The 12,297-nt window shown below is 57.2% G+C and overlaps 1 protein-coding gene across 1 annotated transcript in view; it reads left to right on the plus strand.

Moving 5' to 3' along the window:
• ADAMTS14 (ADAM metallopeptidase with thrombospondin type 1 motif 14) overlaps positions 1–9,744 on the plus strand; it is a 36,709-nt gene extending 26,965 nt beyond the window's left edge. The window contains exons 9-22 of the mRNA XM_068416650.1: positions 566–698; positions 809–922; positions 1,947–2,095; positions 2,284–2,459; positions 3,447–3,580; positions 3,786–3,909; positions 4,039–4,119; positions 4,258–4,421; positions 5,124–5,289; positions 6,564–6,696; positions 6,821–7,028; positions 8,330–8,456; positions 8,909–9,004; positions 9,389–9,744. Of these exons, the coding sequence (XP_068272751.1) occupies positions 566–698; positions 809–922; positions 1,947–2,095; positions 2,284–2,459; positions 3,447–3,580; positions 3,786–3,909; positions 4,039–4,119; positions 4,258–4,421; positions 5,124–5,289; positions 6,564–6,696; positions 6,821–7,028; positions 8,330–8,456; positions 8,909–9,004; positions 9,389–9,744 (2,161 nt within the window). The remainder of the gene's footprint in view (positions 1–565; positions 699–808; positions 923–1,946; positions 2,096–2,283; positions 2,460–3,446; positions 3,581–3,785; positions 3,910–4,038; positions 4,120–4,257; positions 4,422–5,123; positions 5,290–6,563; positions 6,697–6,820; positions 7,029–8,329; positions 8,457–8,908; positions 9,005–9,388) is intronic.
• The last annotated feature ends 2,553 nt before the right edge of the window (positions 9,745–12,297 follow it).

Consider the following 12,297-nt stretch of genomic DNA (forward strand, 5'->3'; position numbering starts at 1 on the left):
TCGATGGGCTGCAGGTGGATATCTGCTCCACCATGGACCTCCATGGGCTGCAGGGGCACCGCCTGCCTCACCGTGGTCTTCACCATGGGCTGCAGGGGAACCTCTGCTCCAGCACCTGGAGCACCTCCTCCCTCTCCTTCTGTGCTGACCTTGGTGTCTGCAGAGCTGTTGCTCTCACATATTCTCACTCCTCCCTCTGGCTGCAGTTGCTCTTGTGCAGCAACTTTTTCCCCTTCTTAACTATGTTCTCCCAGAGGCCCTACGCACCGTCGCTGATGGGCTCGGCCTCGGCCAGTGGTGGGTCTGACTTGGAGCTGGTGGCCGTGGCTCTATCGGACAGAGGGGAAGCTTCTAGCACCCCTGTAGACCCCTGCTACCAAAACCTTGCCACGCAGACCCAATACATCCACACAGTTCTTTGCTGAAAAACATGTTTTCCAGCGGTGGGTAGTCACTGTCAGAGCCAAGACAATTCAGATTTCTCCATATCTAAATCTGGAGGTGAGGGAACGGGTGAAGGAGGGAAGTCCTCTGCGTCTGACCCCGCTTTCCCTCTGCTCTGCAGCTCCTACGACTGCCTCCTGGATGACCCCTTCGAGCACCAGTGGCCCACGTTACCCAAGCTGCCGGGCATTAACTACTCCATGGATGAGCAGTGCCGCTTTGACTTCGGCGTGGGCTACAAGACGTGCACGGCGGTGAGTACGGAGCCCGTGCCGGTTGCATGCCCATATTGCCCCGCCGGGACCCCCAGCCAGGGGCAAGGACGGGTGCTGCCGTCCCAGCCCAGCTCCTCTGTGCTCCCCAGTTCCGCACCTTCGACCCCTGCAAGCAGCTGTGGTGCAGCCACCCGGATAACCCCTACTTCTGCAAGACCAAGAAGGGGCCTCCCTTGGACGGGACCGAGTGCTCTCCAGGCAAGGTAGGGGCTGGGTCCTGCGTGGATACATGGGAAAAGCTGCTGGCCTGTGTAGTTTTTTGGGTGGTTCTTTGCCAGAGAATGGATGGGCATAAAGTATCCAACAACATTGGATGAAGTTCCATGTAAATCCCACCAATTTTGTTGAAAATGCTGCCTCCTTGCCTGCTTGAATGACGGTTTGCCAAAAGCTTCTGAAATATGAGGCTTTTTGAAAGGTGTACAGCTGTGCTGCACGTGGTGCTGGTGTGTGGCTCCAGGGCACCGAACATCTAGACTGGGATGTCCTTCCTTCAGGCTGTGATGGGCACGGCCTGGGAAGGGTTTTGCCCCTTCAGGGACCTTCCCTGCATCTTTCATGGTGGGCACCGATGACAACATTGGCTTTTCACAGAATCACAGAATCAAACAGGTTGGAAGAGAGCTCTGGAGTCATCGAGTCCAACCATTGCCCTGACACCACCATGTCAACTAGACCATGGCACTAAGTGCCATGTCCAGTCTTTTCTTAAACACCTCCAGAGATGGTGACTCCACCACCTCCCCAGGGCTGGAGCTAAACTCCAGGTCTGGGTGCCCATGGGGTGACACCACAGCTTCGTGCCAGGCCTGGGAAGAAGTGTGGAGCTCTGGATTTCCTTTACCAAAATGCCCAGCAGCTTGCTGCTGTGCTCCTGGCAAAAGTTTGGGTTCATCCCCATCTGTGCCAGCAGGAAGACATCCCCAGGGCTGCTCTAGTCCTGACCCAGGTGTAACTCAGTGTCTGCCCGAGGATCTGCATGGGTAGGGAGAGGCAGTTTATGACTGGAGAGAGAAAACCAGTCCAGGAACTCCAAAATTTGATGTTAGGGAAAGAAAGGACCACTCCTGGTCCTGGTGCCGATAGGAGGGACGTGGTCAAGGGCACAATGAAGAGCACCTTCCTCCCGTGCTCTGCAAACCACGAGCCATTTCTGTAGTGCTGTGGGTGCAGGAGGGCTCTCATTGCCGGTACGTGGAGCTCACCCCTCTTTCTTCTCCCTTCCAGTGGTGCTTCAAGGGTCACTGCATCTGGAAGACGTCGGAGCAGCCGTACAGCCAGGATGGCAGCTGGAGCTCCTGGTCCAAGTTCGGCTCGTGCTCCAGGACCTGCGGGGGAGGCGTGCGCTCTCGCAGCCGGAGCTGCGACAACCCGCCGTATGTTTGGCCTCTGCCTTTTAGTGGGGGTAAAGCTGGAAGCGACCGAGAGCGACAGGTTCCTCGCTCTTCCCCTTGCTCAGCGGGGATGAGGACATCTGCTCCTGCCATGTGTGCTGACCTGTGTCATGTTTGAACATCATCCCCCCTCCCCGATGCTCTTCTAACCCACCCGCTTTATTTTCCAGCCCGGCGTACGGTGGGCACCACTGCCCAGGAGCCACCTATGAGCACCAAGTGTGCAACGCCGAGGAGTGCCCGGGGCCCTACCAGGATTTCCGTGCCCAGCAGTGCTCCAAGCGCAACTCCTACTACACCCACCACAACAGCAAGCATGCCTGGCTGCCCTACGAGCATCACGACGGTGAGTGGCGTCGGGTCCCAGCAAAGGACCAGTAGCCAAATTGCCTCCTCTCCCAGAGGAAGCCACACTGGTGGCCTCTATTAGGAATAGTGTAGCCAGCCGGTCTGGGGAAGTGATCGTCCCTCTGTACTCGGCACTGGTGAGGCTGCACCTTGAATCCTGTGTCCAGTTCTGGGCCCCGCACTTCAAGAAAGATGTTGAGGTGTTGGAGCGAGTCCAGAGGAGGGCGACCAAGCTGGAGGAGGGCGACCAAGCTGGGGAAGGGTCTGGAGGGTCTGACCTCCGAGGAACGGCTGAGGGAGCTGGGGTTGTTTAGCCTGGAGAAGAGGAGGCTCAGAGGTGACCTCATTGCAGTCTACAACTACCTGAAGGGAGGTTGTAGTGAAGTGGGAGTCGGCCTCTTCTCCCAGGCAACTAGTGCTAGGACAAGAGGACACAGCCTCAAGCTTTGCCAGGGGAGGTTCAGGTTGGACATTAGGAAGCATTTCTTCTCAGCAAGGGTCATTAGCCATTGGAAGGGGCTGCCCAGGGAGGTGGTGGAGTCACCATCTCTGGAGGGGTTTAAGAAAAGACTGGACATGGCACTTAGTGCCCTGGTCTAGTTGCCATGGTGGTGTCAGGGCCATGGTTGGACTTGATGATCCCAGAGGGCTCTTCCAACCTGATTGATTGGTTGAAACATCCCACTGCTCCTCCTGCGCTCTCCTTCTGAGAGCCCCTTGTCGTGGTAGCCAGAGATAAATCCATTACAAGTTTTATCTCCGCTTTCTGTGCGCTTTGGCACGCAGAGGACTTGTTTTCCTTGGGCATGGTGGGGTGACGGCGCTGCCTGGCTCGGGGTTCCTCGTGCACGCAGCCAAGCGTCTTGCATTCCAGTGTCACGTAGCGAGCTGGGATGGGTTTCTATCTTCAATCACCCTAACGTATTTCCACAAACCCTTTCCCCCCCCGCCTCCTTTTTCCCCTTTACTTTTCGTTTTGCCGCAGACGCTCAGAAGTGTGAGCTGATCTGCCAGTCCGAGGGAACGGGGGACGTGGTGTTCATGAACCAGGTTGTTCACGACGGCACCCGCTGCAGCTACCGAGACCCCTACAGCATCTGCGTCCGGGGGGAGTGCGTGGTGAGGAGCTGATGGCTGCTGCGTGACTGCCCCTGTCCTCTGCCTGTCCAGGAGACATCCCCTTGACCTGCTGCCCCACGGGGACGCATGTTTTAGCCCGGGGACCAGCCCTGTGTGCAGCAAAGGGCTATGGGGATGGTGGAACGGTGGGATGGGCTGCAGGGATGTAACCCCACGCTTGTCTTCTCTTCCCCACGGGTGACAGCACGTCGGCTGTGACAAGGAGGTCGGCTCCCTGAAGCAGGATGACAAGTGTGGGGTCTGCGGGGGGGACAACTCCCACTGCCGGACGGTGAAGGGCACGCTGGCCAAGACCCCCAAGCAGCCAGGTGAGCGGGCTGGGTGGGTTTGGGAGCCGATTCGGTCAGGGTCAGCTGGATTCATATGTGGGTGCGTGTCTGGGTGGAGCAAACCTGCTCTTTCTCTTCCCTCCATCCTTCCTCCTTCCCTTTCAGCAGGTGCTTTGAAGATGTTTGAGATTCCAGCTGGGGCAAGGCACCTTCAGATAGAAGAGATGGAGCCGGCATCCCACAGCATTGGTGAGTACCCCGTAGTTCACCTCTCCCTTCACCCACTGCCTCTTTCTTGGCCCTATTCTGACAATTCCCACCCAAAGGGTCTTATTTGGATCACTCCAGTCCTTCAGATGACGTTGAAATACCTCCTTTCTCCTCCAGCTGTTAAGAACCAAGCCACGGGTAACTTCATCCTTAACGCCAAGGGCAAAGAAGCCAAAAGCCAAGTGTTCATTGAGATGGGCTTGGAGTGGGAATACACCGTTGAACAGGGCAAGGAGAGCCTGAAAACCAGCGGGCCTCTGCACGAGGCCGTCAGCGTTTTGGTAAGCCTGGCTGATGCATCCTCTGGGGGCGTTGGGGTGGACCGTCACCCAGCGGTACAGGGACAGGAGGGGGTCTGAGATGGGAGGTAGGAGATGATGGAAGGACTTTGGTAGAGAGAGGGCATAGGACATGGTACCAAACCCAGGGAAATGAGCTAGCCCAATGGAAGGGGCAAGGAGCTGCATGCAAGAATGGCATAAGGACACATCACTTGGGTGCTTGCCTTTGAGTCCAGCTGTATTTTGCTCTGTGCAGCAGGTGCTTATGACTCCACGTCTCATTTTAGTTATACTGGTATTTGGGGGAGTTAGGGATTGGGTTCCCTGGGCACCCAGGGAAGGGTAGATCTGCGGTCCTGTCCATCCCCACAGACGGCGCTGGCTTTGGGTGTAGGCTGTGGTCCTGCAGGTCAGAGGAGAGGCCAGGGACATGCCGCCCAAGTCTGGAGTTGGGATGTTTGGGCAGCGTTTTTCTCCGCAACTGGAGAGATACGTTGCCATAGGGCAGACTCTGTGTTCAGAGCCCACCTAGTCAAGGTAGAGGTAGTAATGGGGTTTATTTCTCCTGCTCTTGTGTGTACCATACCATGTGGTCATTGTTCACTTCTTTTTCCTTTGATGGCCTCCTCTTCCCTTCTCTTTACCATGGCATCCCTCCTTCCTCTCCTTCCCCCTCTCCGGTTATCCTCTCTCTGCCTGCAGGTCATCCCTCAGGAGGAAGAGGTGAGGAGCAGCCTGATGTACCGCTACATCATTCATGAAGACCTGCTGCCCATGATCGGAAACAACAACGTCCTGCTTGAGGAGATGGATTCCTACGAGTGGGCCCTCAAGAGCTGGTCTCAGTGCTCCAAGGCGTGCGGAGGAGGTAGATTTCCCTTCCTAGCAGCCTACAATGCGTGCTTGGGAGGACGCTTGGGTATGTTAGGCAGTGCCTGAGCCCTTTGGGGCATCTTCGGCTTGGAAACATGGAGATGCTGTTTGAAATCGTTTCTCCCCAAGATCACACATGGCAAGGCTTTAGACCTAGACCTGGTACTGCTTGGAGGCCTGGCTTTCTTCTCCACACCCGTACCCACGTTCTTTGCATCTCTGTGATTTGGGGGACCTACCATGTGGGAACATGATGTTAAAACCCATTATTGCAGAGCAGTTTGGGGGGAGCATTTTAGCCAGTTTTCTTATGAAAACAGGCTCACGTGATCACGTGTGTGTACCTTTGGCTGTCTGTCCATGTCCCTTCTATGAGTTTTTAATTGGTTGGTTATTTTTAACCCAATTTGAGCCAAGGGGTAGTGATCTTGCAGATGACTTGCACGGAGATAGGTGTGGACATAGCGGGAGGTGCCGTGTTGGAGGGCAGGTAGCACACGTGAGCTTCTGGCAGAGGTTTGTTTCCCTCTGGGAGGAAGCACGTGTGCTGGCATCGGGGGTTTGCTGATGAAAGTCTTGCCTTGGTATGGCCAGTGGGATCTTATTTCCAAGCTGGCCTTGCTCCGAGCAGGTACTGGACCTCCAGAGGTCACTTCCAACCTACCTAACCCTCAAATGATGGAGAAGACCTCGTGCTTTCACCTTGCAAGACTCTGACGTCTTGACCTGGGTTTTTGGGAGAGCAGCTTGGGGAAGGGATGAGGGGAAGGCTGAGTCTGCTTCACCCCTCTCTGTATGTGCACCCCACGGCAGCCTGGGTGAGCCCAGGAGGCTGGGGGGGGTCAGCACCCACACAAGCATCCTCTGCAAGCCTGGCTGAAGCACTGCTTGGGTCCCGCCTGGGCGGTGACATCCCAGACCACTTGTCCTAGCAGGGATGCAGGAGAGGGACCAGGCGGGGAGCTGGTGGGACTCACAGAATCACAGAATCAATCAGGTTGGAAGAGCCCTCTGGGATCATCGAGTCCAACCATTGCCCTGACACCACCATGGCAACTAGACCATGGCACTAAGTGCCATGTCCAGTCTTTTCTTAAACCCCTCCAGAGATGGTGACCCCACCACCTCCCTGGGCAGCCCCTTCCAATGGCTAATGACCCTTTCTGAGAAGAAACGCTTCCTAATGTCCAACCTGAACCTCCTGAATTCTTCCTAATGTCCAACCTGAACCTGACCCCTTGCCTCACCGCCCATGCTTTGCCCCCCCAGGCATCCAGTACACCAAGTACGGCTGCCGGCGGAGGAGCGACAACCGCATGGTGCACCGAAACTTCTGTGACAACAGCAAGAAGCCGAAGCCGATCCGACGGCGTTGTAACCTCCAGGAGTGCTCTCAGCCAGCGTAAGTCCTCCCCGCCTGGCCTGGGCTGCTCTCGTCCCCTCTACGCTGGTGTTTGGGGATGCCTTGGGAGCGCGGGCACTGCCTCTAACACCTCTGCCGTGTCTGTCTTTGCCCCCCCTGGCAGCTGGGTGGCCGAGGAGTGGGGTGCCTGCAGCAGGTCCTGCGGCAAGCTGGGGGTGCAGGCGCGGGCGGTGCAGTGCGTGCAGCGTCTGCAGGATGGCACCAACCGTACCCTGCACACCAAGTACTGCCCCGGGCAGCGGCCCGAGACCCGCCGGCCCTGTGGCCGCCTGCCCTGCCCTGCACAGTGGAGGACGGGTGCCTGGTCAGAGGTGAGCTGGGGATGGGGAGGAAGCCCCCCTGGCTGCGTGGTGGGGTCTGGAGGGAGGGTAGAGGGTTGGAGATGGGGATAAGGGTACAAGAGGCGGTGATGTTTTCATGGAGGTTTGTGGGGAAACTCAAAATTAGACAGAGATCCAGCAGATCGAGGGAGGTCCTCCTCCCCCTCTACTCTACCCTGGTGAGACCTCACCTGGAGCATTGCGTTCAGTTCTGGGCTCCCCAGTTCAAGAGGGACAGAGATCTACTGGAGGGACAGAGGTCCAATGGAGGGCTACGGGGATGATGAAGGGCCTGGAACACCTGCCTGATGAGGAAAGGTTGAGAGACCTGGGGCTTTTGAGTCTGGAGAAGAGAAGACTGAGAGGGGATCTGATTAATGTGTATAAATAGATGAGGGCTGGGTGTCAAGAGGAAAGGGGCAACCTCTTTTCACTTGTGCCCTGTGATAGGCCAAGGGGCAATGGATGCAAGCTAGAGCACAGGAAGTTCAACCTCAACATGAGGAAGAACTTCTTTACCGTAAGGGTTACAGAGCGCTGGAACAGGCTCCCCAGAGAGGTTGTGGAGTCTCCTTCTCTGGAGACTTTCAAGACCCGTCTGGATGCGTTCCTGTGTAACCTGCCCTAGATTGGTCCTGCTCTGGCAGGGGGCTGGACTCACAGAATCACAGAATCAATCAGGTTGGATGAGCCCTCTGGGATCATTGAGTCCAACCATTGCCCTGACACCACCATGTCAACTAGACCATGGCACTAAGTGCCATGTCCAGTCTTGTCTTAAACCCCTCCAGAGATGGTGACTCCACCACCTCCCTGGGCAGCCCCTTCCAATGGTTAATGACCCCTGCTGAGAAGAAATGCTTCCTAATGTCCAACCTGAACCTCCCCTGGCAAAGCTTGAGGCTGTGTCCTCTTGTCCTATTGCTAGTTGCCCAGGAGAAGAGGCCAACTCCCACTGCGCTACAACCTCCCTTCAGGTAGTTGTAGACTGCACTAAGGTCACTTCTGAGCCTCCTCTTCTCCAGGCTAAACAACCCCAGCTCCCTCAGCTGTTCCTCATAGGTCAGACCCTCCAGACCCTTCTCCAGAGGTCCCTTCCAACCCCTCACATTCTATGACTCTATGAATAGCATCCCCGTGCACCCTGCAGAGAGCAGGGGGTGTTTGCTGGAGTGGGTGGGGGCTAAGCCCTTAGTAGAAAGCAATATCCACCCGAGGAGTCATCCTCTGCAAGTACCCCTCCGAGTCGTGCCGGCTCCCCGACGTCCGTCCGTCTGTCTGTGTGGGCGCAGTGCTCGGCGACCTGCGGGGAAGGCGTCCAGCAGCGGCAGGTGGTTTGCAAAGGCAGCGAGAGCGGCGGGCGATGCGAGGGCGACAAGCCGGAGACCGTCCAGGGCTGCCACGTGGCCCTCTGCCCAGGTGAGAGGACGAGGGGGCACTCGGGGTGGGTGGCACGCTGGCGGGGACCCACCCTCTTGCGTGCCTCCAGCCCAGCTTGGCTTCGGGGTGGGGGATGCCAGCAAAGCAGGTCGTGTTGAACGTCCCCGGTGCTGCTGGCAGAGAAAGGGTTAAACGGTGGCCAAAATGTCACACTTTTCTGTTCTTGGTTGGGTTTTGGGTTTGGGTTTTTCTGGCAGTTTGGGGATGCGATGAGCTGAGGGTACGATGGAGATGGGCATCGTGGAGTTCATCTCGGGGGGGCTTTTTGGGTAGCTGAAGTGCTGGGCCAACTGGGTGCTCCTCGAGGGGCCTCGTTTTTAAGGAGGTCCCTTAAAACCATAAAAATCTCCCACCAAAACTCCCTCCGAAGCGATTCCGAGTGTCCGCAGCCTCCCGTGGCAGCTGGGCATATCGTGGTGCTCTCTCCGCAGGGAAGCTCTCTGGCATCGCTGACGACCACAGCATGCCCAAAGGGCCGCGGGTGCCCCAGGACGGACCCAAAAACCCCGTTAGCAAGATCTCCTCCAGTAAGTGTTGCTACTCGGGGACAGGATAACCCTTCCGAGGGCTCCTGCAGCTCCCCTGGGAACTGTGGGCGGGTTGGGGGGAGCTGCCCATCCTGCAGCGGGGTTGGAGTGTTTTTAATCTTTTTAATGCTGCATCTTTTTTAATGCTGCATCTCTTCCGTGCTGCAGCCTCGAGCGCTTTGGCTTCATTTTCCAAGTCCCTCCCATAGGAGCATTGCCAAAATCGCTGCCCCGGGGCAGAGAGCAATAGCAGGCTTGGCAGCACCCTCTGAGGGGGGCACCCCGTGTCCTTTGGGGACCACGGGAAGGGTGCAGGGTGGGAGCATAACGCTGCCCTCCTCCTTCGTGCTCTCTGATGCTGCTCCCTGCTCTGTCCCTCTCCAGGGGAGCCTTGCCTGGGGGACAAGTCCATCTTCTGCCAGATGGAGGTCCTGGCCCGCTACTGCACCATCCCAGGCTACAACAAGCTCTGCTGTGAATCCTGCGGCAAGAAAGCCTCCTCGGCCACCGGCTCACCCCCCACCACCGGTCCCAGCGCTCCCCTGGGAACCGCCACTCCCAGCCCCGCTCTGCCCCTCTCCCCATACCCCACCGCCCCTGCCAGGGGGGGACCCGCTGGGGACCCCACCCCGGCTCCCGGGGCCGGGCCAGCCGCCGGCGGAGGGGTGCCCAGCAGCGATGCTTTCCCCGGGGGGCTGCCGGCCCCGAGCGAACCAGGCAGGGGCCAGGCAGCCAGGTAACCCGCTCAGGACCACCGCGGGCAGGGGAAGCCTTTCACCTCCTTCCCACTCCTCCTCCCCGTCTTTTTCTCTCTCTTCCCCCCACTTCCAGCGATGGTTTTCATGGGTGGCACTGCCAGGGTTGGAAACGACCCGGCTCACTCAGAAATTCCCAGGAAAACCACGTTTTCCTCAAGCTCCCCCCCAGCCATGCCATGGTTTTTCTTGACAGTGCCATGGGAAAAAGGTGAAAAGGAGCAAAAAGAAGTGACAGTGGCTTGGTTGCGGGTAACCTGCGATGGGCCACGTCCTTCCAAGGTGCTAAAAAGATTTGGGGGGGGCTTTAATGTTGCTTTTTCCTTCTCCCTGCTCCAAGCAGCAGCACAAGATGTGCTGGAGAGGAGGGTCCTGGCTCAGTGGTTCAGCCCCGGTGCCTCGGAGCATGGGGGTAGCAATGGGAGGATGCTGGGAAGCTGGAGAGGGGGCAAGCAGCTGGAGAGAGGTGGTGAAGACGGGGTGGGAAATGTCAGTGAATGCCCAAATGCTGCCCTGGGCTGTCCCCGTTGGGGTAGAGAGTGTGGGAGATGTGTCTGGGGGGAGATGGAGCGTGAAAACCACAGAGCAGCTTCTGTCCTGCATTGCAGGGTAGGCAGGAGCTGCTCCAGGCAGCTCTGACGTGAGCAATAAGAAGGTCAAAGACCAAAAATACGTTTAAAAAATGCCTGTCACCCAGGGGTGACTTTTTAAGCCAATACTGCCCTTGGCCAGCCCTGAGCTGATAGCGATGCCCAGCCTCCCCAGGACCACTGTACCCAGTACCTGGGGGGCATCCGCAGCCTGCGGAGGGGAATGGGGATGACAAGGAAGGCAGGAACAGATTTTAGGGCCAGTTACAAAGGAAGGAGAGAGGAAGCGACACCTGTATCCTTGTTGGGGTGAAAGCGGGGGGGTGATTAACGCCGTTAAAAAATATTGTGCCAAGTACTAAACGTCTGCACAGCACTTTAGGAGCCTGGGGCTGCGTGCAGCTTGCTTGGTGTCAGGCCAGCTCCAGGCACGGGGTCTGCCTGCAAGGAGTCACGGTCCTGGAAACCTCCCCAAAGCGGGGTCAGGCAGCCTGGGGTGTCCCCGAGGGCTGGCACCGCCGCCAGCCTCTCCGCCAGCACCGCCCGCCGCAGGAGTGCCAGCATTTATTTATTGTGCCAAAGATAACGCTTAGTTTACTCTTCCAGGAGCATCTCTCCCGGGGCGGGAGGGCTGGTGCCGCTGTCTGGGACAGCCCTGGGCTGGCTCAGGGCACGGCTGAGCTTGCTTTGCCTTGCCCTCCCCGAAGTGAGGCTTTTTTTTGAGCGTTCAGCCCCCTGCCCCATAGCCTTGGGGGCACTGGGTAAAAATAAAACCTTCCCCCCCCCTCAAAAAATGGGCTGTAATGTCTCCAGGGCACAGGATACGTGCGTGCCCGCTCCTTCCTCCCCCATTCTCAGCTGCCCCCCTCCCCTGGGTGCTGTCCCGGGCATCAGTGCTTTATGCATCGGGAATATTTGCGGTGGTTCCTTGCTGATACCTCGGAGGAGAGCTGTGGCTCAGGGCTGGCGCAGCCCCCCTCGCACCCCCCAGGTCCCCCGGGGAGGGGGATTCGGGGCACGGGGGCTGCGCCGCAGGTGCTAACCCCCCCACCTCCAGCCCCAGAGAGGTGGGCGAGATCCTTTAAAGCAGGGTGCGATTAGACCCCGGCTCTGCTCTGGGGTGGCGATGCCGCAGCGCTGGGGTGTTTATCCTGGGGCAGGCGGAGGTGGGGTCTGGTGCGTGGGGACGTAGCGATGCCACGTCCTGGCTCCCAGCAGGGATTTGGTCCTGGCTCCCGGAGGAGAGGGTGCGTCCGGTCCCCCGCATCCTCCCAGGCCAAGTCGTTCCTGTGATGTGACCTTGTCCAGTGTTACGATGATGTATAAAGTTTTGTACATACGAGATTCAGAGCTTTTTAACTTTTAATATTTATTAATTTTGTTGGGTTCTTTTTTTTTTTTTTTTTTGAACTCTAACATAATGTAAAAAAAAAAAATAAATCCACATCAAAAAAATCTTTCTGTTGATTTATTTGGGAGGGAAAATATGAGTGTGACCTGTGTGTGGTGGTTGAAATGGATTTCACATTTTATTTCAACCCAGCCAGAGTTTCACATAGCTGTTTTGAGATGACTACTTTTTTTTTTCCCCCTTCTTAAATAAGACAAAGGCCCAGCAAACCCCACAGATGTACAAATTACAAGCACAGAATCACAGAATCAGTCAGGTCGGAAGAGACCTCTGCGATCATCAAGTCCAACCATTGCCCTGACACCACCATGTCAACTAGACCATGGCACTAAGTGCCATGTCCAGGCTTTTTTTAAACACCTTCAGAGATGGTGACTCCACCACCTCCCTGGGCAGCCCGTGCCAATGGCTAATGACCCTTTCTGAGAAGAAATGCTTCCTAATGTCTAACCTGAACCTCCCCTGGCGAAGCTTGAGGCTGTGTCCTCTTGTCCTGTCGCTAGTTGCCTGGGAGAAGAGGCCGACTCCCACCCTGCT

The sequence above is a fragment of the Nyctibius grandis genome, chromosome 20 (assembly GCF_013368605.1).
Source record: "Nyctibius grandis isolate bNycGra1 chromosome 20, bNycGra1.pri, whole genome shotgun sequence".
Taxonomy (NCBI): Eukaryota; Metazoa; Chordata; class Aves; order Nyctibiiformes; family Nyctibiidae; genus Nyctibius; species Nyctibius grandis.